General features: G+C 48.1%; 3 protein-coding genes across 4 annotated transcripts in view; 1 reads left to right on the top strand and 2 right to left on the bottom strand.

Annotated features, from left to right (window-relative positions):
* Wwc2 (WW and C2 domain containing 2) overlaps positions 1–15,924 on the top strand; it is a 180,961-nt gene extending 165,037 nt beyond the window's left edge. For both annotated transcript variants that reach the window (XM_052752268.1, XM_052752269.1), the window contains 2 exons: positions 9,757–9,884; positions 13,821–15,924. In XM_052752268.1, the coding sequence (XP_052608228.1) occupies positions 9,757–9,884; positions 13,821–13,887 (195 nt within the window). In that variant the 3' untranslated portion in view covers positions 13,888–15,924. The remainder of the gene's footprint in view (positions 1–9,756; positions 9,885–13,820) is intronic.
* Positions 15,925–16,156: 232 nt separating this feature from the next.
* On the bottom strand, positions 16,157–18,976 carry LOC128119106 (claudin-22). The gene has a single exon (XM_052752270.1). The coding sequence runs from the start codon at positions 18,229–18,231 to the stop codon at positions 17,572–17,574; it is 660 nt and encodes a 219-aa protein (XP_052608230.1). The 5' UTR covers positions 18,232–18,976; the 3' UTR covers positions 16,157–17,571.
* A 188-nt stretch (positions 18,977–19,164) lies between these two features.
* Cldn24 (claudin 24) lies at positions 19,165–20,555 on the bottom strand. The gene has a single exon (XM_052752797.1). The coding sequence runs from the start codon at positions 20,487–20,489 to the stop codon at positions 19,827–19,829; it is 663 nt and encodes a 220-aa protein (XP_052608757.1). The 5' UTR covers positions 20,490–20,555; the 3' UTR covers positions 19,165–19,826.
* Between the last annotated feature and the right edge of the window lie 241 nt (positions 20,556–20,796).

Raw genomic sequence — 20,796 nt, 5'->3', positions numbered from 1 at the left:
AGTGCACGTCTTTAAACCCAGCACTTCAGAGGCAGAGGCAGGTGGATCTCTGACCTGGAGGCCAGCCTGGTCTACATGGTAGCTCCAGGCCAGCCAGGGCTACAGAGTGAGACCCTGTCTCAACAAACAAACAAAACAACAGCAACCAACGTAAAATGAGACACAGACTGTCTTAGTCAGTGTTCAGTTGCTGTGAAGAGACACCATGACCAACTTGACTCACGAAAGAAAACACTTAGTGGGGCCTTGCTTACAGTTTCAGAGACTCACGCCATTATCATCATTGACGGGGAGCATGGTGGCACACAGGCATGGTGCTGGAGCAGTAGCTGAGGGCTACATCCTGATCCATAGGCAGAGAGACTGGGCCTGCCTGGTGGGCCTGGTGTGGACTTCTGACCCTCAAAGCCCACCCCCGTGACACACTTCCCCCAACAAGGCCACACCTCCTGGTCCTTTCAAACAGTTCCACTCCCTGGTGACCAGCCATCCAAATACGTGGGCCTTTGGGGGGCATTCCCATTCAGACCACCGCAGATACTCAGCCCTCCTCGGCATTGTGCCTGCCGTGCTAGTCGGCGCCATTAAGAAAGCAAAATGGCTGGAAAGAAGAAGAAAAGCTCTTGTTATTGGCAGGTCAGAAAAGCAGGTTTTACAGATAGTAAAGAGCGTTTACAAGATGAGTGAAAAGGAGTGATGCCGTCTGTTCTGCGTCTCTCTACGTGAGTTACTTGGCACAGCTCTGGCCGCCATAACAGAACGTCCTTAAGGAGGAAGGTCATCGTTTCAGAGGGTTCAGGTAGCGGTTGTGTGGTCCCTGCACTTAAGCAGAGCATCCTGGTTAGGAGAACATGGGGATGGGGGACTCTTCTCATGGCAGACAGGAGGCAGAGAGCTGGGGTCAGGGCCAAGGTCTGATCTTAAGGCATCAGCTACAGCCCCAGTGAGTTCCTGCCCTCTGTCCTCTGACTGACATGTCTCTTGCACCACACAGCAGTGCTCCACACACAAGTATGCCTGTTCCTGGGCTCTATTTAATACAGCTGTTCTCAACCTGTGGGGTGCAACCTCTTTGGGGATCAAACACTTTAGGGCCCACTCCCTCCATGGAGGCCACACCACCCTAAATTTCTAGTCCTTTCCGAAACAGCACCACCACCTAGCGGCAAAGCCGCCAACGTGAGCGCTGGGGGACGTTTTGTATTTGACCCATAAGATGTTTTATGTACCAGCTAGAAGCAACTAGAAAACTTCAGTATTGACGTTTATACCATGAACAAAGAATAGTATCAAGTATTAAATTTGATATGCAGTGTAGGGAAAATTACAAACTTTTGTCAGTAAGGACAAAAGCCCTACCGAAATATACCACATTCATATAAGACAGGGTTCAAGATGCCTTCCTGTAAAGGGCTAGTTACTAAATATGTTCAACTTTGGGGCCATCATGTGGCCTAAGCCACCATTATAAGGCTTTGCTATTTTACCACAAAAGTAACCACAAAGAATTCTAAGTAAGGGTGCTTCCTGCTCTTCCAGAGGATCTAAGTTCAGTTCCCAGCATCCATGTAGGCAGCTCACAGCTGCCCGTAAGTAAGCTGGGGTGGGGCACATCTGACCCCTATGACCTCCGTGGACCCTGTCACTCACATGCATGTGCCCACCAACAGACACATACATACACATAATTAAAAATTAAAATAAAAGCATTAAAAGAGTTATAAATACATGACTATGGCAGTATTCTAACACAACTTCATTTAAAAAAATAAATGACAGACCATAGTTTATCAATCACTAATATAGAAAAATTACTATACAGGGATTGTCTTCCAAAAATGTACCATACAGCCTCTTTCCAGGCAGAATACCTACTTGCTTTTTCATGGATATTAAAGAAAATTCTGAAGAAGGAAAACAAGGGAGGAAATTCTCTCTACAGAAGTCAGGATTTATTAAAATAGTCAAGAGTAGTTTAACAGTGTGAGATTCAGAAGAGGCAAGAGACTGACTGGTCATGGTATTAAATCAGTGGTTCTCAGCCTTCCTAATGCTGCGACCCTTTAATACAGTTCTTCATGTTGTGGTGACCCCCAACCATAAAATCATTTCATTGCTACTTCATAATTATAATTTTGCTACTGTTATGAATCATAATATAAATATCTGTGTTTTCTGATGGTTTTAGGGAGACCTCTATGAAAGGGTTGTTTGATCCCCAAAGAGGTTGCACCCCACAGGTTGAGAACAGCTGTATTAAATAGAGCCCAGGAACAGGCATACTTGTGTGTGGAGCACTGCTGTGTGGTGCAAGAGACATGTCAGTCAGAGGACAGAGGGCAGGAACTCACTGGGGCTGTAGCTGATGGCAGAACACTTTCAGGAGGTTCATGAAGGCTCGAGTTTGATTCCAGCACCAGGAAAGAGATTATCCACACAGAAGATGGCATTGCAGCTCTGCTTGGCATGTGTGGTGGTTTGAATAAAAATGGTCCCTATAGGCTCATGTATTTGAATGCTTAGTCATCAGGGAGTGGCACTATTTTAGAAGGATTAGAAAGATTAGGAGGTGTGACCTTGTAGGAGGAAGTATGTCACTGGGGATGGGCTTTGAGGTTTCAAAAACCCATGCCAGGTCCAGTTTCTCTCTGCCTATGGATCAGGATGTAGCTCCTAGCTACTTCTCCAGCACCATGCCTGTGTGCCACCATGCTCCCTGCCATGATCATAGACTAAAGCCTCTGACACTGTAAGCATGCCCCCAGTGAAATGCGTTCTTTTATAAGAGTTGTGTTGGTCGTGGTGTCTCTTCATAGCAATAGAACAGTGACTAAGACAGCCTGTAAAACTCAACTCTAGAACATGAACTTGAATGTGGAAAAGGAAAACATACACTAACGGTAGAAATAGGACTGCTTCTTTTCATGTTTTGATTGTGTCTCTCCCTGTGGCAGGGTCCTGTTGTTCCCTTTGGGGGGAGGGGCCAAGTAGGTGCAGAGTCAATGACACAGACTCTGGGAGAATGTTGAAATAGCAAGTTCAGTTTATTCAGGAAGAGGCAAGCCTTATCTACCCTCCACCCCTCCCTGGGGGGAGGTCTGATGAATATGCATCTGCTGGTGTGACATGGCTGCCTCTGATTGGTCCAGGTCATCTCAGATCGTGTTTCAGCTGCTGTTGCTAAGGCCCTTAGGCAGAGCCAGGTTGGCTCTCAGAAAGTATCTTTTTTACTGGTTTGGGCCCACTGGCCCTCAAGCCTGTTAGGGATGAGTCATCCCACATCTCCCACACCTATTCTGTGCCCTATCTAGTTGGAGCTAAGTCAAGCTGAGGTAATTGTTGAGAGTCTTGAAGGCTGAGTGAAGTAGAGCCCTTGTGGACTTCTAAGAGATGCTAGTTGAGGGGGTGGTATGGCAATGATTGTGATTGTGTGTGTCTGGCACCTACAGTATGAGGCTCCTTCCAAGCCCTTTGGGTCAGGCATTATCCCACAAAACAGTTAGAGGGGCTCTGACAAATATGACCAGTATTTCTGGCTGATTACAAAGCAGGATGAAGGTGCCTTTCAAAGGTTAGAGTCACAATGCACTGTTTTCCGATGCGTACACATTGTGTTTCACTGTGTGATTCTTCCGGGTTTCCCCTGTTGGTGGATGATTTGGGACTAGAGGGCATTAGGGTATTTCATCTTCTCCTTCCATACCCATGGAAAGTGGAGGAAACATAAAACCCAACAACCAATGAACTGAGAACCTTGAATAGTTCTTCCTGGAAAAAACAAGTCACGTGATATAAATGTTCTCTCTTGGTGCCCTCAGCCTAGGTACAGACTCCAGCATCCTCGGGTGGACCCCCTCTCCTTATCATAGTGCCCTATCGGTCCACCCCTCCTTGGCAACAGTTTCTATGGCTCGTTAAAGCTTGCTGGCCGTTTTCAAGTGACTTTGAGTTTCCCTGACCCTGCACGCTCTGAGACTCGAGTATTGCGCCTTCATTTCAGGGTGAAAGATGAGTGCCGCAGAGGGATGAGGAATGGACTGTGGTGTGAGGACCCTAGTCCACCTGCGCTGGGGCTGGGGAACAAGCTCTCGGGGTAGCAGCCGCGTGTGTTCCCGACGTCCTTGTGTAAAGCAAGGCGCTGTACTTGTCCCTCAGTTCCCGTGGACTGTTCTGAAATGGAGACTTCCTGTCGCTTGGTTGCCAGCCTCTCAGGGTGTCACATCTGGGAAAGTCATGGCCGTGAAAGGACAGGAGTCGCACTTAGCTTCTCCCGGGTCCCAGTGCCCGAGACTCCTTGTTGGTTTGCATTTTCCCTACATCACACCAGCCTATTACACGGCTCTTAGAAACATCAGGCAGTTCTGCAAACAATATGAATTTGAAGTAACTCCATCGTGCGTGACCGCCTTGGAGATTGTCATCTGGTGTAACGATTATATATATGATCTAGGAGGTAATTCTGTTTGTAGAATTACCTAATTGTTAGTATTTTATTATCTGTATCACAGGTTCCTGTATAACACTGGGTACTGGCTTAAGTCCCTGCCTGGTGTATTCCCAGCAATGCTCAGTACCAGTTGCCACCCAGCCATAACTGAGAACATCCGAGTGTGGTTACCTCGTCAACAGTTATCTAACGTTGCATTGCGTGTGTTTCCCTCACAGAACAGGTCCTGTGCAACACACAAGGTGATGTCCACATATATGAGGCAGATCTGATCCCTGGAGCTCAGAACCGCCTGGAGACCCTGGAGAGCATACCTTTCCAGTTTGGATTTAAACACTCCAAGGGGTGCTGGGATGTAGAGTGAATGAGGCCCTGGCCTGAGGGTGCACACCTGTAATCCCAGCGCTAAGGAGATAGAGGCAGAAAGACCACAAGTTCCAAGGCTGTCCTCTGCTACATAGCAAGTTCAAGGCCAGCCTGGGCTACATTAAACCTGGTCTCAATAAAACGAGAATTCCCCAGAGTCAAGACATGAGTTGTAGCTCAGGGTTGAACACTTGCCTAACACATGAGAGGCCTTGGGCTCTGTACCCTACGATAGGGGAAGAAAGTCAGAGGAGTGATGGCCAAGGTCTCCTGTGCTCTGCCAGGCTTCCCCTTCCAGCTTTGGAAACTTGACACCTTAGAATTCTCTTTAGTAAAATGATACTTTATCTCATCACTAATCTGTGGTCATTTCACTATTTTTTTCGAGACAGGGTTTCTCTGTGTAGCTTTGGTGCCTTTCCTGGAACTCACTCTGTAGCCCAGGCTGGCCTCGAACTCACAGAGATCCACCTGCCTCTGCCTCCCGAGTGCTGGGATTAAAGGCATGCGCCACCACCGTCTGGCTTCGTCTCACTATTAAGTAATGGCTAGCATGTGTCTAGTCCTGTGGTGTCTGATGGTGGCTATAGTCATTGGCATGGAGAGGAAATGCCATTATCTTACCAGAATCCCAAGCTGTACTTTGTGATGGGCTAGGTTTCCTTTTGCAACCAAGATAATGAGGGAAGGAGGGGGAGTCTCTGGTGATTGTGGTGGAGCCCAAGATAAAGACATTTTCACTGATAGAAGTGGGAATAGATGCCAAGGCCCTAAGGCCGCCCGCATGTGGGCAGGTCCTGTGCTCTGAGGCCCCTCAGAGGCCCCGCCCCTTAATGTTGTTTCAAGGGCAGTTAGATTGCAACATGAGGTTTGGAGGCCAGCGTTCCCCTCTCAGTCAGTGTCGGCCCCTCTGCCTTGGGACAGCGTTACAGCGAGTTCGGGACTCACCAAACAAGGCACATTTATACTGCTTTGAAAACGACGCGAGTCCCTGAGCACAGAGAGTTCTCGTCTTTATTTTTACCAACTCTGTGGGTAGATAAACTATTTGTATCGTGTACTGTTTTTCTCGACAACTGAACTTGGAAGTAAACAGCTCTGAAAATCCAGACTGTTCAGCTGTGACCCTTTCGTTATAGCTGCAGAAGTGTGCACTCACCTCTGGGACATCTGCTGCTGCTTCTTCACCTTCACACCCACTGGGCAGTGTGCTCATGGGCACAGCAGCCTGTATACACACACACACACACACACACACACACACACACACACACACACACAGCCCTTTCACTTCACCGGGCAGTGTGCACATGGGCACAGCAGCCTGTACACACACACACATGTACACACACACACACACACACACACACACACACACACACACACACACAGAGCTCTTTTCTTTCCACCATTTCCCTGCAGTGCCGGGGATCTGTGATTTTTGTCAGGCCATCATAAAGTACCTAACGACGACCCTGCCAATCGCCACAAAAATATATGCCTCCTGGAGAAGCAGCGGCTGAAGCCAGCAGCAGCAGACCCTGGATCGGCCTCCCGTAGGCTCCCGGGTCGTCCTCCCTAAGCCGCCATGTTGGCAGTGGGAAGTCTCTTTTATAGCTTTCAATAAAACCAAATGTCGGTGCCTCAGACTGTACTCCTCCTGAGGAGGCAGAGTGGGAAGCAGGGGCTGTAAATTAGACAGCTGCGTCCCTTGTCCAGTCAGGCTTACCATGGCTGTGAGTGAGTCACTGGACCTTTCTGCAGGTCAGGCCCTCTCGTGTACACTGGAGTCTAAGGCATGGAGGGTGTGGGGAGGACTCTGTTCTTCCGAAGAAGCCTGTCTTATCTTCCTCGGAATGTTTCCCTGTCAACATGCCGAAGTGCTGGAGGATTTGGGGGTTTTTTGTTTTGTTTTTAACTTCAAGTGATACATATCTAACACTTTTGAAAGTTAGGCTACACTGAAAAAAATTGCAAAAGATATTTTGTTAGCTCTTGTTCCCCTTGAAAGTCCCTGGTGCTCTGGGGGAGGCAGAAAGCAAGCAAGTCCCATATTGGCTGTTGAGGAAGGAAGGGCGAGGCAGGCCAAGGCCTTGAGGCGACTCCCTGAGGAGGGGAAGGGGACTGGTAGTCCGGAGATGGACCAAAAGACGGCAAGAAGCTGAGTGAGCAGTCCCTGCGCGTGCACAGGGCAGTGTGTCTGTCGCTTGGTGTGAAAGGAGAGGGAGCCCGTCACAGTCCAGGCAGCTCCCCCAGGCGCTGCTAGATCAGCTCCACTCCCCAGGCCCTGGGGAGACGGGGAAGGAAGTTACCCTGGAAGGACAGCGTGGAAGCCATCCTCTTAAAGCAGCTTTAAAGAAAAGAAAGCCAAATCCAATCCACACACCATAGTTTCCCCGGTCCACAGTCACGTACATGGTCTCAGTTACCATTAGCAAACGAGAAATGTTAAATAGAAAACTGCAGAGATGAGGGACTGGTAGCTGCAGGAATTGTAATGACTGTTGTACTGTTACTAGTTCCTGCTCATCTCTCATGAACAGTCATCTAGTTCCTGCTCATCTCTCATGTACAGTCATCTAGTTCCTGCTCATCTCTCATGTACAGTCATCTAGTTACTGCTCATCTCTCATGTACAGTCATCTAGTTCCTGCTCATCTCTCATGTACACAGTCATCTAGTTCCTGCTCATCTCTCATGTACAGTCATCTAGTTCCTGCTCATCTCTCATGTACACAGTCATCTAGTTCCTGCTCATCTCTCATGTACAGTCATCTAGTTCCTGCTCATCTCACTGTACAGTCATCTAGTTCCTGCTCATCTCTCATGTACACAGTCATCTAGTTACTGCTCATCTCACTGTACAGTCATCTAGTTCCCGCTCATCTCTCATGTACAGTCATCTAGTTCCTGCTCATCTCACTGTACAGTCATCTAGTTCCTGCTCATCTCTCATGTACAGTCATCTAGTTCCTGCTCATCTCTCATGTACAGTCATCTAGTTACTGCTCATCTCTCATGTACAGTCATCTAGTTCCTGCTCATCTCTCATGTACAGTCATCTAGTTCCTGCTCATCTCTCATGTACAGTCATCTAGTTCCTGCTCATCTCTCATGTACAGTCATCTAGTTACTGCTCATCTCTCATGTACAGTCATCTAGTTACTGCTCATCTCTCATGTACAGTCATCTAGTTCCTGCTCATCTCTCACTGAACCACAGTCATATTTTCAGCTATATACTCCACTGTGTTTGGTCCAAAGCCATACATGCAGACTCAAAAGAGAAAGCGAGTGTCGGGCGGAGGCGACTCCGTGACTCTAATGCTTGTCAGTCAAACATGACTCCCTGACCTTGGATCCCCAGCACACCTGTAAAAAGCCAGGAGTAGAGGCATGTGTGTGATCGGCCATGCTGGAGTAGGGCTTTATGGGGAGCCCTTCTGCTCAGTTTTGTTACCAACTAAAAGCACCCTAACTTTTTTTTTTCTTTCTGGGTTTTTCTCCCTTGTTTTTCTTTTTATTGGTGTGGGTATTATTACTGGTTGTTATTTATTGATGGGGTGGGGGAATCTTGAGCTTAATGTATAGCTCAGGCTAGCCTAAAGTGATGGCAACCTTCAGAGTACTTGAATTATAGACAGAGCTACCTTGTCTGCCTTCTTATTTTTATTTAGTTATTCATTAATTCAGTTGGTTTGTTTTTGAGACACAGTCTCTGTATATACTCCAAGCTTTTCTGCAGCTCTCTATGTAGCTCAGGCTGTCCCAAATTTACAGTCTTCCTAGTCAGCCTTCCAAGCTACTGTGCCTAGCTCTTAAAAATAGTTTTTAATATTAAGTTGAAAAAAAAACTTGTTACCCCATAAAAACATTAACATTCTTTTCATTTCTCCAATTATTACACTCTCTAGTCTTTCCTATTGTTTTCTCATTCATTAAACGTGATCTGTTTTGCTCACAACTCTCCCTTCTGAGAGAGTGCATAGTCCACAGGAATGTACCGGGAATGACAAAGCACTGAGGTAGTTAGTAGGCTTAATGATGTGTTGACTCGGACTCCGAGTGATTGGCGTCTATTAGCCCATTGAAGTACTTACGCCCAAAGAAACAAAGGCCCAAGGGCTGCCACATCCCTCACTCAGACTCATAGCCAGGAAGTGCTCCAGAGGGAGTTTGAAGTCAGACAATCAGCCGCAGGGTCTGCCATCTTCATCACTAACATAGACAATCCCTACTGAAGGCGACCACATGTATTTGCTGATTCGGTGAGCAGAGGAATGCAATGCAGAAGCAGCCATTAGTGAGCAATGTTATTGGCCTGTTTGTATTTTTATATATATGTAATATATATATATATAGATATTATATATATATTACAAAGTATCACAGTGAGAACTCAGTGCCGGAAGGGGACTAAGGGGACGTGGGCACTGATGGTGTTCCCTCTGTCCCTTCACCTGTGGCAGGTTACACGTGTGTTCCTGTGTGAGGGTCTCTGTGCTCTACACGTACACGTGCCATTGCCCAGTAGGTCGGATGCCCTTTAGTGAAGCTCATTAACTGGCTAACATGGGCAGAGGGGGCTGAGAGGCAGGAAAGAGTTGGCAAGCATATTTGCCAAAATGTTACCAGTTCAATTTCTTAGAGAGAGGCTGGTAGGTTTTCAGTTTTATGGGTTTGTTGTTTGGGTTTTTTATTGTTTGGTTTTTGAGAGTTCTCGGGTTTTCCAGATGTAAACATTTTAAACGTGATTAAAATAACTCACCTCTGGATTAGGCAGCGCCTCCTCCCCTCGGCATCCGCTGAGCATGTGGGTGTTGTCCCCACTGCCCGACAAAAGACATGCTTGGCTGCGCGGCCTGGCTTCCCAGCCTTGCAGCACGTCTCCAGGTTTCTAATGCAGACTCTTCCCTGTTGCCCGATTTGTACCTCCTTTGCCAGGCTGAGCAGACAAAGGAGGAGCAGAAGCAAGACCTGAACGCCGAGAAGCTGATGAGGCAGGTCTCCAAGGACGTGTGCCGTCTGCGGGAGCAGAGCCGGAAGGTCCCCCGGCAGGTGCAGTCCTTCAGGTAAGCGGCTTCGTGGGGCCAGCTTGTGGGGTTGCCCTCACGGGGTGTGACTGCACAGCTGTTCCCCTCAGGACTAAGGGAGAGTGGCCACTGTGTCTGTCCCTGGCGTGAGTATAGTCGCACATGCGCTCCATCCTGAGGTGACGCCCATTGAGCCGGTCTCCCCAAGAACCCAGAACCTCTCATCATCATGTATGCATCTCATTGAGAAAGCTTTGCCCAGGATATAGAAAGAACACAAAAGTCATCCATCTTTGGGGGACTTTGTCCACTCATTTTCTGGACATTCCTTGGGTCCCATTCTCCCCCCCCTCCACACACAGACACACCTTGTACTGTGCTGATCCCCACAGTACAGCCAGAGAACACACGCTTCCTGCTCCTCCAGAGGACCTCCAGTCTGGAAGGACAGAGTTCCATAATGTCCAGTGTCGTGTGGATAAATACGGATCATGAGAGCACATAGGAGGAATTTCAGTCTGTGGAGGCCAGGTATACAGGCGCTAACAGGTCCGCTCAAAGGAAGGCATCACTGGAGTCCATGGTGGCAGGATCCCGTCAGACCTTCAGGCAGTAGCTTGGCGGCTGTGAGGAGCAGCACAGACAGAGCCACCCAGCCTGGGGGGTCAGGCACAGCCCCCCAGCTTCACAATGTGTAGCAGAGCTGCCCCAGGCGAGCTCGTCAGGTAGAGTGGGACTCAGACTCCACAGGGCCTGAGTGCCACACGGAAGGATTTCAGCTGTGGCTTTGGGTTCTGAGGGAGCCTGGGGGGGCAGGTATTGTCGGCACAGAGGAGAGCGAGACTGAGGCAGAGGGCAGAGGGGAGGAGGAGGTTCAAGTGAGGACTTCCTGCATCCTGCGTCCGTCCGCATAGCCTGGGCTAACCATGCCCTAGTACAGCCCAGGTAACTCCATCCAGTGGATGGTCAGAAATCAAACTCTTAAAGTGGGGGTAAAGGGTCACACAGAGAGAAAAAGAGGGGCCTGCAGGTTCAGTGTGGTGGCCCCCACGGTGGAAACGGGCAACGCACCCAAGCAAGTGGGGGAAGGTGACCGGGAGAGGCACCGGTGTGGTCCTGGAGCTGAAGGCCTGGAAAGGACAGACAGATGGACACTGAACCAAAACAGAAAAGAGTTCAAATGTCCCCAGATAGTGTGACACCGGGGCCTCAGAGACCGTATCCGTTGGTCAAGTGATAGGAAAATCACAGGGAAAGTTTTTCTTTGTTGGTTTATGTTCGTCTTAGTTTGGGCTTAGGTTTTGTGTAGAGAAGTCCTTAGAGAGCGTCTCGGCTTGGGCCAGCAAGATGGTTCAGTGGTCAGAGGTGCTTGGAGCCACGCCTGCCCACCTGAGTTCAGTGCCTAGAACCCACGTGTGGAAGGAGAAATCCAATTCCTGTGAGCTGTCCCCTGACCTCCTCACACGTCACCCATACACAGACTCTTCCCTCCCCTTCCCTCTCCTTCTCCTCCTCCCTCTCACATTCAAACACACACACACACACACACACACACACACACACACACACACATACACACACCACACACACACACGTGTACACAGGCTCTCACACATGCAAGCACACACATATACATGCGCACACACGCACATACACACACGCACAAATAAATAAATGTAAAAAAAGAGAGAAAGCTAGCTAGCTTTTAGGTTGTGGAGAGAAATGGGGAGAGAGGCAGTTAGGGAGCGGGAGAGGAGGGGCTCCTGGTGAACGGGGAGAGCTTTGAAGGGTGGGTGCTGGGATCAGGCAAGTGAGGTTTCAGAGCAGGGACAAGAAGCTGAGGTGCCGAAGGCCCTCATGTAAGGGTTTCCCTGACCACTGTGCTAGACGGCCACTGTGGCTACCTGCAGGAAGTGCTACTGCTTGGTTCTTTAGCTACGGCGTGGGTGGCAGGAGCCCTTCCTGCCCAGCATGCTGCAGTCTTCCACAGAAAGCAACGTTGTCAGCGGTGGAAACCGTAAACTTCCAGTTGTTAATGTGAAGAATGCATAAACACTCCTGTTCCCCGTAAGAAACCCACCTGTCCTGGTCGCATGGCGCACGCCTCTTATCCCAGCAGGAGAAAGGCAGAGGCAGGCAGATCTCTGTAAGTTCAAGGGCAGCTGGTCTACGTAGTGAGGTCTGGGGCAGCCGGGGCTACATGATGAGACCCTCTCTCAGGGTGGGGGTGAGAAACCAACCCATTGATATCACAGGCAAGTGAGGAGAAGGAGCATGATGGAGTGAGATCAGACACACCATGTGGGACTGCGCAACACCTGTGAGAGCTGAATGTGCCCCCTTGCTGCCTGGGTGGTGAGGGTCAGGAGTGTCAGCGGGTGGGCACAGGCACAGCCCTACCACAGCGTCTTGTTCCATGTGGAGCCAGGAGCCCAGAGTCCCTGGGCATCGTGGTGCTCAGGCAAGTCAGCAGGGATTCCTTGTGACTCTGAGGCAGGCGCTGTAACTGACCATGTAGTTAAATCCCTGTGGGTTTCAGCAGCGTGTAGCTAGAGTTTTCCTGCCTGGCCCACAGTCAGGACAAATCTCTCTCACCTGCCAGTCCCACAGCCGCTCAGACCCAACCAAGTAAACACAGAGACTTATATTGGTTATAAACTGTATGGCCATGGCAGGCTTCTTGCTAACTGTTCTTACAGCTTAAATTAATCCATTTCTATTAATCTATACCTTGCCACATGGCTCGTGGCTTACCGGCATCTTCACATGCGGCTTGTCATTGTGGCGGCTGGCAGTGTCTCTCTGACTCAGCCTTCCACTTCCCAGGTTTATTCTCCTCCTTGTCCCGCCTATACTTCCTGCCTGGCCACTGGCCAATCAGTGATTTATTTATTGACTAATTAGCAACACACTTGACATACAGACCATCCCACAGCAGCAGCGCCTTGTGATCACCCATCATGACGACAGTCTCTGGCCTTTTAACATCTTTCCTCATCTTTTAGGGAACCAGCCAGTCTTAAAGGAAGCTGTATCATGAAATAACTGTCCAGGGTCCTGCTTCTCACTCTGGCTTTCGTCTTTCCTTCTGCCCTGTGTCTTGTGTGTTGGAGGAGGGAGCTCAGTCCTACCTCTTAGCTGCCAAGTACAGCTCAGTGTGGAACACACCCTCATGTACATGATTGGTAGCATGCTATGTGTATGATAAGCTGTTGTCATCGGTGGCCACTGTACAGTCCTGAAATCTGATTTTTCCCATCCGTCTCCTCACATGAATGCCATTCCGCCCCATCCTGGTAGGTCTCCCTTTGGCTCATGGGGTGGTTTTCCTCCTGAGATAGTCAGAGGGGCTGGGAAGATGGCTCAGTGAGTCATACTTGCTATTCAGGCTTGGAGGCCTGAGATCAGTCCCCCCATGACCCGCCTACGAAAGCTAGATGACCTGTAAACCGCAGTGCTGAGGGAGCCGAGACAGGAGGATTTCTGGACCTTGCTGGCTAGCCGATCTCGCCAACTCAGCAAGGTCCAAGTTCACTAGGAGACTGTCTCAAAAACTGAGGTGAAGAGCTGGCAAGGTGGCCTGGCGAATAAGGACACCTGTCCCCAGGGCAGGCAACCTGAGTTTAATCCCTAGGACCTACGTAATAGAAGAGAACCAACTCCAACCTTTACACATGTGCTGTGGTGCGTGCGTGCGTGCGTGAGCATGCACACATAAATCAATGTAATAGGAATTGTTCTCTGACCTCCCACCAACACTGTGGCATGTGCATGCGCGCGCGCGCGCGCACACACACACACACACACACACACACACACACACACACACACTAAAAGTGGCTCTAAAAAGAAAACATTAAAAATGAAGGCTCCTGTGATTTTAAGTGCAGTTTCTGGAATCGTGGAGACAGCCTTGGGGCTCTCAGAATTTCCGGGTCACACTGAGAGGTGCTCTCCCTCCCTCTCTCCCTCTAGGGAGAAGATTGCCTACTTCACACGAGCGAAGATCAGCATCCCATCCCTGCCAGCTGACGACGTGTGACCTCGTGGCTTACCGTGGCTTCTCACCTGCGCACCGTCCGAGGGAGGGTCCAAGACTGAACCTTTACTGTTTTTGTTCTTTTCTATTTTTTGTCGGGGGGGCGGGGCTTTTGTTTCCTGTAACACAACTGTCAACTCTTGAAGAACTTTCATTTCACACCGATCTCATCAGGTTAATTTGTAAAGTACTTTGAATGTAACTCTTACATGCTTTGAGAAGGACAAAACATTCACAGAATGAATGAAAACGGGGTAACCTGGTCCACACGTGTTGTACAGTGTGTATGTGTTACCCCTTGGGTTTCACTGTGCAGAGCGGAACAGAGGCGGCGGGTGCCCGGGGTCGGCCTGCTGAGCCAACTGCAGGAGCAGCCATCCAGGAGCTGTGGCGCTGGTACTACATCATACTCCTGAGCTAGAGAGCCACACTTTCCGTCGAAAGTGCACGCGAGCAAGCGTCGCTCTGCGTCCACCCCGTCCCTCCCGACGGCTGTGTCTGGCCCCCTTGTTTCTGCAAGACAGTTCTTTCTGCTCTCCTAAACTTGTCCAAAGAAAACCAAAGTATGAAGTGCTGAGTACAAGAATATGAAAAACAAAGGTATATTCCTACTGTAGAGAGAAAAGGAGGGGCCCCCAGCTCCCAAAAACCACACTCAGGAAACTCACCTCCTGCTTGAGTGGCCGCTAGTTCTAACTCTATCTGAACCTGCGGGGTTTTGTCCGTCTCTGGCCTACACCAGGTTTTGTCCTAGGGATAAAGACAAAGCCAAGGAGAAGCATGTGGTGGCCCTGGGCTCTGTTGACAGTGCAGAGGGGGCACACTCATAGGGAAGGCCCAAACGGGAGTTCCTGAGGTGCAGAGAGGACACACCCATATTCATCGGGTGAGAGCGGAGGTCAGGGCACATCTTAATGAGACCAATCTTACTCGACCTTATTCCTCAGCTGTCATCTTTAGGGGACTCTATCAGTGACGCATAGAAAGCAGTCGGAAGCAGAAACAAAGGGTAGGCCTGAGGGGACCCGCAGCGTGGACTGCATCATTTACAAATACATATTCTGGGGGAGCAAGCTTGAGATAGAAACTGGTCGGAGTGCCCTGTTCTCCGGGTTAGGTTTTAACTTACCAGGCCCGGGCACTTCTTTAAAAGAAAGAAAGGAAGAAAGAAAGGATCAGCATAGCTTTGCCAGCATAAAAGTGTTAAAATACATAGTTTTTAGGTAATTGAAACCATACTTACTTAGTTTGTCATACTGGAAGAAGCCGTGTTTTGGTGAGCCATCTTATATAGCAAGCTAAATTATTTTTATTTTTTAATGCAAAGTAATTTTATAGGAATTTTAAAAAAAAAGAAAGTTAGGCAAGAAAAAAATCTGCTTAAAAAAGAGTTATGTTCTGCTGGAATCCCCATTAGTAAGAATTGTTATCTTCCTGAATCTATGCATATTTTAGAAAGTTCATTCTATCAGAATCAAAATTTACACTTAGCCAGAACGTCAATTATCAAGTTACTGCACCTGAAACTTCAACCGTTTTCCCCCTAAATGTTCCACAGCTTATACCCAAGTTCTTAGAGGATGTAACTGGACGTGCACTACTTGGAACAAAAAACAGCCTAGTGGCAGACGGAGCCCAGTCTTCCAGACTGCCCAGTCTGCCCTGTAGGTGACTGGAGGAAGCTGGAGTGCCATCCATCCTTGTCAAGGTCAAATGTGAACAGCAGGGTTTTATTTAATATAGCACTCAATAAAGGTCAGCTGTCTTCAGCATCATAGTTTGACCCATGAAAATGTTCATAGAACTTTGTGTAGTTGTACCGTACGATTTTATTTTCATTTATTTATTTACGGTCTTATTTATGTTCTGTTTAATATATAGTTTGGTTCTGGCCATCTTAAATGTTGGGCTTACAAGAGGCTATATTGGAGTATTTACAGCTTTATGATCTTCATCAGATTTATTGCTAACTTTTTGTAATACAAAAAGTCTCAGATGAGTATTAAAGAATAAAGTGTGTCTCAGGCTGGTAGTTCACAATTGTGACTGGGGGACTTTGATTTTATTTTTACAAAACATGCTCATTTCGGACATGAGAGAGAAACTCATTCTAGCTGAAGCCTTTGCCCACTCTCTGAAAGTCAGCAATAGTGGTATGTACAGGCAGCTTTCTGTAGGCTGACACATTTGTATTAACCCATGACTCCAAAAGCATCTTACTAACTCCATCATAAAACCATAGGGACACATAAAAATTTTAATATTATTAAAGTATTTTTAAAGGTAGAATTTATTCTGCACAGGAGAAAAAGGATTTACTATTTAGCTCTCACATTTGGATTATCAGTATGTTATTACAGTTTTATAGATCAGACTCCCAAGTGTTACAGGCACAAGAAGGGTATTACTTGCCAAATGAACAAAGTTTAACTGAGTCTCCGTAGCATACAAATTAAATACATTTAAAATTTTTGCTATGAATATATGTTATATTAAATATGAGAATCTCAGGACTGAACTAAATATTTCATCAGGTTCAATTCTGAATATGTTTCTGTTTTCACTTCTGCTGTTTGTAAAAATGTGCAAATACATCGCACAGATGACCTTGCGTGGCGGCACTTATTTTCCATGTGTTTCTGGATGGAAAATAAGTTCAATGATTTTTTTTTTTAAACAAAGATACCTATTTCCAAATACTGTATTTTAATGTTTCTTATTGTTCGGTTAATTTCCCTGATTGGCACAAATACAAGAATCTACTTGAACCATGTACCAAGCAAATATAAAATGTTCCATGAAGAATTCCTCAAGCCAGAAGTTTGTCATGAATAGTTCTTGTTTAGACTGTGTACATCAGGGATAAATGAGATGGGGTATTTTCATTTCCCAAGGAAAACAGGGACTGACGAGTATGTGGTCCCCAGTTAAACTGCCTGAGCTGGCAGAGTTCTTCAAAAGGAGGCAGCCCTCCCAGAGGGCACTGTGCCCACACACACCAGTCCTGTCCTCTGCCACAGAGCCAAAGCAGGCAGGACATCCCACCCCGAAGCACAGGGCACAGAGGCAGGTGCACTTTTGTGTGGCAGATTCTACCTGAATTCCCAGGACCCAAGGTGACTGCCCAGAGGCAAGCATGGGTGTTTGTAATGTGGGAAGGACTCTCTAGAGACACTGGGGTCTCTGAAAAGGGGGTGTCCCGTTGAGTCCCTTAAAGACCAAGCAGGTGTTTTGTGTTGTTGTTTAAGTATCCACTGAAACCTTAGTTACGTAAGTTATCTTAGACACCTGAAAGTACATGATCAGCCATCACATGTGTTTCCCACATGGCTCCTCTCCACGTGAATGATCCTGTCAGAGTTACAGACGTGCTCATAGAATGCTTTATTTCCTGTTCCCTGTGTGTGTACAGTCACAGCCTATTTTAAAGGTTGATGAAGCGCTCAAGCTCATTAATGACTGATTACATCAATAGGTCCTGATTCATTTGGCCTCCAAAGAGAAAACAGAAATGCTTTACTCAGTGGTAGAAAGAAATGGTATTGGAAGAAGTTAATAGTCACAGAAAGGAAGTAATGCATTTCAGAAAATCAAAATCACAGGGAGTGGGGGTGGTTATAGCAGGAGAGCCTACCAAGTCCAGCTGGAGCAAGCGCCTGCTGTGGAGAAGCCACTGGTCCCTCGGGCTTAGATTTCTGGGTTGGCGTGTTTCAGCTCCAGTTGCTGACAGTCTGGTAATCCTGCCACTGCATAGTGGCCCGAGGCTGGAGGAGCTGGGCTTGAGCAGGCTGCACAGTGCAGCAGACACCCCCCTAGCACAAGGCAGAAACCAGCAAACCAGCCCAGGAAGAGGGCCTCCCCAAACTCCCACCTGGGCACAATCTCAGGCATGGTCTCATCCCAGAACTCCTGAACCGTCATGTGGGCCACCCAGGAGACAGGAACCAGGACCATCACGCCCGAAGTCCAGAGCAGGAGCCCTCCCAGGATGAGCAGTCTCCTCTTCAGACCCTTCTGTGTCTCTCCAAGCCTCGAGCAGTCCAGGCCACAGCCAGAGGCCAGCAGCCCCAGCAGCCCCAGCCCATTCGACAGAGACATCAAGATCCTGGAGCTCTGGAGTTCGGCTGGCAAAGCCAGGAAGGAGTCAAAGGCCTTGCACTGCCTTCCCACTTCCTCCTGGATGACGCAGGATGTCCAGAGCCCCATGGTCCAGTTCTCCATCTCGTTCAGTTCCAGGTTGAGGGTCTTCCAGTGGGGCAAGTAGTTTGTAAGGCAGGCCAAAACCCATCCCAGCAGGGATAGCAGAAGCGCAGCACACTGCGCAGCCGTCCGGAAATCTAAGCCCATGAGAACGTCTTGTGAGCCCGGGGCCAGCCCGACTCCTGCCCCGAGCTTGCAGTAAAGTGTGACACTTCTCACTTGCAGAGCTCAGACATACTTTTGCATTGTGTGTCTAGGAGGCCGCCTGCCAGGTTTACCATTGTTTGATTCCATGTTGAAAAGGTTTCAGGAGAGGACAGGGAAACGCTGCTATGAACCAGTAACGCTAAGGTGTGGCCCGGGGCCGTGTTTGTGTCCTGTGGACTGAAGTTTGTTCCAGAGCACTTTGTCAGGGAACCCCTGAGGTCAAGTTGTGCTAATCCTTCCTTTGTGAAGCTTTACCTGGCTTTCACATTCCCGAGGCTCCTAACAAGTCAGAGAATTAAGTCTGAATGTAAAAAATGTATAATTGAAGGTTTGGGTTCAACTCCTCCTGCTTTGTGCCGCGCTAATTACACATGTCAGATTTTCATCTGTTAAAGAGTTTCAGGTTTCAGTGCGTGTGGTATGATAATACTGGGTGTTACCATCTTTGCAAAAAAAGAAAAAGAGGTTCAGAGAGAAGTATTTCTTAACCAAATAAATCAATCTTATCAGGAATCCCTCTAGACTTGAAGTCAGGCCTGTTTTGAAAAGTCTCTTTGGCTGCACATATTGCAGAGCACACGAAACAATACTGAACTGAGTGTAGGGTCTCACTTATCTGCATGCCATTGTGTTGAGCCCACTCACGTGCATAAGCCATAAATAGTTGTCGAGCTTTGAGAATGTGAATTTGGGGGAATTTTTCTTTTTTCTTTCTTTTTTTTTTTTTCCTTTTGCTTCTTTGCTGAAAATAGCTTCCTAGGCTGTAGGAAAAACAAGCAAGAGGGCCTTTGGGTCAAAATCAACATCGTTGCTCCCCACTCCACGGTCTATCCCCACGTTGGTCATTTTTTCACTGAACACAGAAGTTTTCCTTCTGACAAATGAACTGATACTCTAAATAACAAGAAAACAATTCCCCTGGGATTTTTTATTTTTCTTTTTAAACTTGAAGCTTTTGAGTAGAGAGATGAGGGCAGAGATTGGCTACCACTTAAAAATCGCAGAGGCCCACAATGTTCTGGTCGTTCATCCAGAACATCCAGGCACATCCAGCTTCCTAAAGTCCTGGGAGAGTTCAGCAGTTTCCTGGGAACATCTAAGCAGGAGCAGAAACACTGGATGACATTTGGCCACTGGCTTTAGCCTGTGGCTCTCCTAATGCTTGAAAGAGTGCAGACTGTTAGTTTCTTTGGGAAGTGGAAAGTAATTCTTTCCCGCTACAAACAGCGACACAGCTTTCCCACAAAGTGAATACGTCAGAGCACTGGACTGACTGTACTGGACAACTCCCAGCACACACTGGATTAAATAACCAAATCAATGACGTTTTTTCCACACATAGCTACATAATGTCATCATCATTGCCTTATAGACTTCCTTTCATCCTTCCGGTTTGAGAGGCAAACCTCTTGTATAGCCCAAAAAGAAAAAAACAGTTATTGAATTAAAAAAAAAAAGTGAGCAGCACAATTTAGTTACATAACAGAGACCTTTCAGTCAGCAGCTGAAGGACATGACTGTGCCCTGTTGGTAGCTTACACTTCAGGCTGTGCAGTTCCGTTTTCCAGGTATGAACCATGGTCTCGAAATCCTGCCACTGCATAGTGGCCCAAGGCTGGAGGAGCTGGGCTTGAGCAGGCTGCACAGTGCAGCAGACACCCCCCTAGCACAAGGCAGAAGCCAGCAAACCAGCCCAGGAAGAGGGCCTCCCCAAACTCCCACCTGGGCACAATCTCAGGCATAGTCTCATCCCAGAACTCCTGAACCGTCATGTGGGCCACCCAGGAGACAGGAACCAGGACCATCACGCCCGAAGTCCAGAGCAGGAGCCCTCCCAGGATGAGCAGTCTCCTCTTCAGACCCTTCTGTGTCTCTCCAAGCCTCGAGCAGTCCAGGCCACAGCCAGAGGCCAGCAGCCCCAGCAGCCCCAGCCCATTCGACAGAGACATCAAGATCCTGGAGCTCTGGAGTTCGGCTGGCAGAGCCAGGAAGGAGTCAAAGGCCTTGCACTGCCTTCCCACTTCCTCCTGGATGACGCAGGATGTCCAGAGCCCCATGGTCCAGTTCTCCATCTCGTTCAGTTCCAGGTTGAGGGTCTTCCAGTGGGGCAGATAGGTTGTAATAATGGCCAGAACCCATCCTAGTAATGAGAGCGAAAGCCCTACAGACTGCATGGCCGTTCTGAGGACGAAAGCCATTGGGACAGACGTCGTAACTCAGCTACTCTATAGGATCTGCTGCCCTGTCTGGTTGACAGTGGTGTGATGGCCCTGATTCTATGCCACTGGGAATATAAGCTTTGCCCGTTAACTCTCTGGGCACTCTGAAATACGTGTTTGTTCCTCTTGAATATAGTGTTTCATGTAAAGGGTAAAGGACTCTGTTAAAAGCTATGAGTTAGTCTTTCTGATAAGGATTTGATCTGTTCCCTTCCAATTTGCTTGGTAAAATTCTATCCCCAACGCTTGACAAGTATAAGTCTAAAGATGAACAAAGAGGTCTCTG

Source organism: Peromyscus californicus, unplaced genomic scaffold (genome assembly GCF_007827085.1).
Source record: "Peromyscus californicus insignis strain IS unplaced genomic scaffold, ASM782708v3 Scaffold_23__1_contigs__length_62951481, whole genome shotgun sequence".
In the NCBI taxonomy this organism is placed as follows: Eukaryota; Metazoa; Chordata; class Mammalia; order Rodentia; family Cricetidae; genus Peromyscus; species Peromyscus californicus.
Note: the sequence above shows the minus strand (reverse complement) of the source record. Positions and strands in the feature narration are given on the sequence as shown.